Source organism: Nicotiana attenuata, chromosome 2 (genome assembly GCF_001879085.1).
Source record: "Nicotiana attenuata strain UT chromosome 2, NIATTr2, whole genome shotgun sequence".
NCBI lineage: Eukaryota > Viridiplantae > Streptophyta > Magnoliopsida > Solanales > Solanaceae > Nicotiana > Nicotiana attenuata.
The window spans coordinates 27587371-27592229 of record NC_031990.1 but is presented as its reverse complement, the minus strand read 5'-3'; the positions used below and the strand labels follow the sequence as shown (position 1 = coordinate 27592229).

At 38.0% G+C, this 4859-nt stretch overlaps 1 protein-coding gene across 1 annotated transcript in view; it reads right to left on the bottom strand.

Annotated features, from left to right (window-relative positions):
* Nucleotides 1–4859, bottom strand: part of LOC109205983 (chromatin remodeling protein EBS-like) — a 5521-nt gene extending 662 nt beyond the window's left edge. Inside the window, exons 1-4 of the mRNA XM_019368754.1 lie at nt 4620–4859; nt 3141–3483; nt 2990–3058; nt 2041–2176 (exon numbers count right to left, since the gene is read on the bottom strand). Of these exons, the coding sequence (XP_019224299.1) occupies nt 2041–2176; nt 2990–3058; nt 3141–3483; nt 4620–4692 (621 nt within the window). The 5' untranslated portion in view covers nt 4693–4859. The remainder of the gene's footprint in view (nt 1–2040; nt 2177–2989; nt 3059–3140; nt 3484–4619) is intronic.

Sequence of the window (4859 nt, the reverse complement as noted above, 5' to 3'; positions counted from 1 at the left end):
TTGGGTTTGGGGGGGGGGGGGGGGGTCCAATGGGTTATGCTGCTACACTTGACCTTTTGAGATGCTGGAATAGAGCAGGACTGGATAAAGGAAGAGCTAACTCGTGGAATAAAAACCCTGCTTGCATTTGGCCGATGGTGTGGACGAAAAGAAATTCAAGACACATTCAATTCTACCCAGAAGATGAAACCCAGCAGCATTTTTTTGTTTTACATTGGCGAAAAAGAGAACTTCTAAATGATGTTGAATCTATTTTTAGATTTCATAGAGTTACTCCAGAATAGAAAAGGGATACGCTTTTTGGTTTTTTGCTACCTCTGTACAGCATTGCCAGCACATTCTTAGTGCTGAAGTTGTGAATAATAATACTTACCTTTTCAAAAAGAAGAATTACAATAATCAACCAAAGCAAGGATCAGATGAGAACGAAATTGCAATTACTGCATCATCAAAGGGAAGTTGTTGCTCAACAATTAAGTTCCAACAGCATAGATGAGGGTTCTACTCAAACAAAGTGCTAAGTCCCCGGTAATGCTACAAATGGGAAACTAGGGGTCTAAATGTTCAAACCATTTGTATACATGGCCACTCATTGATTACTCAAGAATGGAAGGTTTAAGGAAGATATGGGCCACGTAAACTCTCATCTTTGTATCCAAAAGAATATTGTCAAAGGGAAAGGCATAGGCACATAGCAAAGCAATAAGGTTTGCTAAGGCATTACGGGGTCGTTTGGTTCACAAACGGTGAAGAAATGGACCTTGGACCTAACAACAATAACCACCCAGTGAAATCACACTCAACACCTTGGGCCTAACTCAATCCAAAAAGTTTCTCATCAGGGATGATTGCCCAAGACCATTTAAGGAAACTATAACTCATTCCCTCAACCAATATGGACTTAACACTTCCCCACATCCATAATTACCAAATATAATTATAACGACATATTCCTAACAAATAATATTCGATTTTCCGCCCATATTTGTTGTTTAGAGGGAGTCCAAGAGGCTCAGCTTCAATGATGCCTTACGCAAGTCAGACGAAACCGCCAACATAAACCCATCCATCTTCAAGCCTTAAACGCAACTCTAACAACAAGAGTCCTACAGTTTCACAACCACAAAAGCACACTTCTCAGTCTACATGCACCTGTACCTTTGAATCTGCAATATGTAACTTCTATTTCATGTAAGGATGACTAAATAAGTACTTAAAAGCTCACCTTTAGCTTCTCCTTACAGATTCCCACCTTGGCATGTATATCTAGTGGGAGAACATCTTTTTTTGTTTTCTTTCCCCTTTTTCAGAATATAGTAAGAAATTTTTTGACAAAAATAATGTATCCAGAAGATGCATAAAGGGTGGAACTATACTCATCTTTACGCAAAAGTTCAATATCACGTTGACTAGAAAATGAAGCAGATTTATAAGTACATGTATTTCAGTCACTTAGCCAATGCAACGGGACTAACTACTTGGCTAACATAACAAATTTTAAAAAACTGGATTTGAGACTCATGGTAGCAGCCGATACAGTTGTTTTTGAAACTCGCATGACGAAAATAAAAGACGAGTTCTTGCTTTTTTTTTCTGTGAGATCAGAACGGAGTCAAAAGGACTCAATGATGCCAATCATGGTAATAATAAATGACTTTTCACCTTTCATAATTTCAGAAGCTAGTCCACCTAGAAAGTTCTAGAACCTAAAGAAAAGTCAGTAATTAATGGATTCTGTCCATCCTAATGTCTACAACTCATCACTTGTTCAACCCTTTCATTCTTATGGTAGGAGATGCTGTTTGTCACTGCAACATATTCATATTCATAAAACAACGACAATAATGTCTTAATCCCAGACTAGTTGAGTATGCCATAGAATCCCCCTATATCCCTTCCACTCCATTTGAACCTATTCCAGTAAATTCTTATTCATGCTATCATGAAAAATTAGCTGAAGTGGAGAACTACTACAAACTCCATCTTTTTACATGTTAAGAACCAATCAACAACAGCTAAAAGAAGCCATGAACATACTACCTTGCCATTAGACAGAGGGGATGCAGCATAAGTATTATGAGACTTCTTCAGATCTTCGGATGAGCAGTCGGAACAAACAAAGTCACCTATTTGTTTAGCTTGTTCACTAGTCAGGCCCACACAGGCTGGATGATACCTACAAAGATCAAGGGAACTGTAAGAAATGAAAGCATGAAATGCTTTTAAAACTGGAATTAGATGCCTGACTGCTTTTTTGGTTTAACCAATCAGATATATCATGAAACTATGAAAGTACAGTCCCGTCTTGAGAACAGTGGTATAACAGATTATATACAATGTGGAACTCATACTTGGACAGCACCTAGAAAAAATTCACTCAACCCCAGATTGTTGCTAGAAAATTGAGATGTGGAAGTCATTTATGTATGCACAAAATTACGCCCAATTCAAAACCTATAGATAGGCCTTCGCAGTTTTCATGGTGGAAACTAACAAATGACCAATCCGAACTAAGAGAACTCCTTATTCTTCTTTTTGGATAAGTTGCTATGGATGAATATCCCTTTACTTAATCGCTGTGCTTTACACAAAACAATCATAGTGCAAAGATCAGCCGCAACTTTCACCACACAGATATGCTCTTCATATATTGCACATAATGAATATAAAGGAAAAATAAGCAAGAAAAACTAAACATTCCTTGCAATAGCGCCCTTTTTAACATATTTAAAAAAAAGAAAGATTTAAAAATAATAGCATAACAGAAATCTCTAATAAGGCAGAGCAGAGGTAGCCCAACTGTCTAAGGTTCTTTCAGCTGCCATACACAGGCAACAAGAAAGAAGATCTCTACTCTTTCATGTTCCCTCTCCAGTTTATTTATGTGTTTTATCATTTGGTTTTCCAGCATTCAAGAGAAGAGGAAATCAATGTAAGTAATACATTACTGATAGTTGGAAATCAGTAAGATAAAATGGTGTGTGTATACCAGTCCTTGCACTCCTCACATTGTACCATTAAATCATCTGGGTTATATGGCATCTCGCATTTGCAATACCTTCAGAGCGAAAAAAGAAATATGAGTTAGAAGAATATTACTCAAGTTCAATCAGCAACAAATGGCACCTTCATACACTTACACTGCAACACGATCTGGCACAAAAGCTCCGGTTGCCGCTTTATACTCAAACCGGCAGTAGTAATCCTCCGGACCAACATTCTCAAGCTTAGTATAGTTCTTGAAAGAGTGAACAATGCACTTCCCATCTATAGTGTGGGCACTTTGGACATCGTAGTGGTCAGACAGGAATAATTCCTTTGCTCCATGAAACTGTCTCCGCCCTCCCAGTGACTCCTCTGGCCGGTAATACCATCTAACATGCACCTTTATATTGTTGCGGTTATCAGCTTCAATTTTTTCTACACGTGCCACATATGGAGCCGTATCGCCTTCTGATGGTCGCATCAACACACAGTCTCCAGCTTCACAGTCATAGCAATCAAAACCAAATTCAGTTATGCAATTCACAGATAGATCACAACTACATGATAAGGATGAAATTCCATTTCTAAAATCCCCAGCAACATCAACATTGTTAAGCAGCTAGTGCAGATCTTAAGTACTAAAGAGAAGTACAAAATGAACACTCATTCGAGTGGTTCCACTGTTAGGAATGAGTGCAGAGGCATTGCCTGCATAAAACAGTGGGATACTCCTGTCAACGTACATAAGAAAACATAACTAGCATCTTTACCATTATCAAACTCCTTAATAATCTCATCCTCTCTCATGGCCATAAAATTCTGCTGAATGCTCTCCAAATGGCATATAACATGTCCCATGTGTATGCATAAACACGTTTCTCTGCCTGTCTACAAACTTACTAAAGCACAACAGATTCTTTCTTTTCCATAGCACGGCCTTTTTCCTTTTCAATGGTGCCAAAAGAGAAATCAGAACCAATAATCCATCTAGTTCCAGGAAATTCAATCATAATTGCTTATATGAATGAGTATATTTAGGCGCTTGTAGGAAAACAGACAAATATTAAGGAGAATAACTCACTAATATCCACAAAAATGGGGTAATAATCATCATCCCTATCAAGCCATTTACAAGGAAAAACAGATACAGCAGTTGAATGCACATGGTATAAAGGAAGAAAAGATTAAAAGTACCACAGTGTGAACCCAAATTAGGGCCATATCTGAATATTTACAGAATACACAAAAATGCCAGCAGCAAACCATAAGAAAGGAACAACCTTTCTTCTAATCCACTATCTATAATTCCATATGAGCATAGACACAAGCAAAAACAAATGCAGACACAATTTCAAACACGCAAATAGGTAGGTATACACATGCATGCCTCACAAAGAGCCCTATTCTTCTTCTTCAAAACCTAAAGCAAGCACTTAATCGCCAAAGAAAATCAGAACAAAACTCAAATTCCACGTTCAAATAGCGGCTAAAAACCCCTAGAGCGAGCCCACCTATCCCACATGTACTAGTGGGTTGCAGCAGGATAGTCGAGGTACACATTTTAGAGAGAAATAAATGTAAGAAAAATCAATGCAGATGGAATTTTGTGAAAAAAGGAATGTGGATGTAGATACCTCTGACAATTTTGTTGGTGCGTCTAATGGTGTAAGAGTCCAAGTCACGTTTTCCAGGTCGAGTCTTGGCCATGGAAAATAGAGAGAGGTGAATTTGGTTTTTGCAGAGAGATTTTGTGGGAATAAAATGTAATACTCCTACAAGATTCAAAGGGGAAGACGAAAATCTAGGTGCATTCTTCGTAGCTTCTCGAAGATGGATGGGTTCATTTGATTCTCCTGAAAATGAAGGGTTTCTTT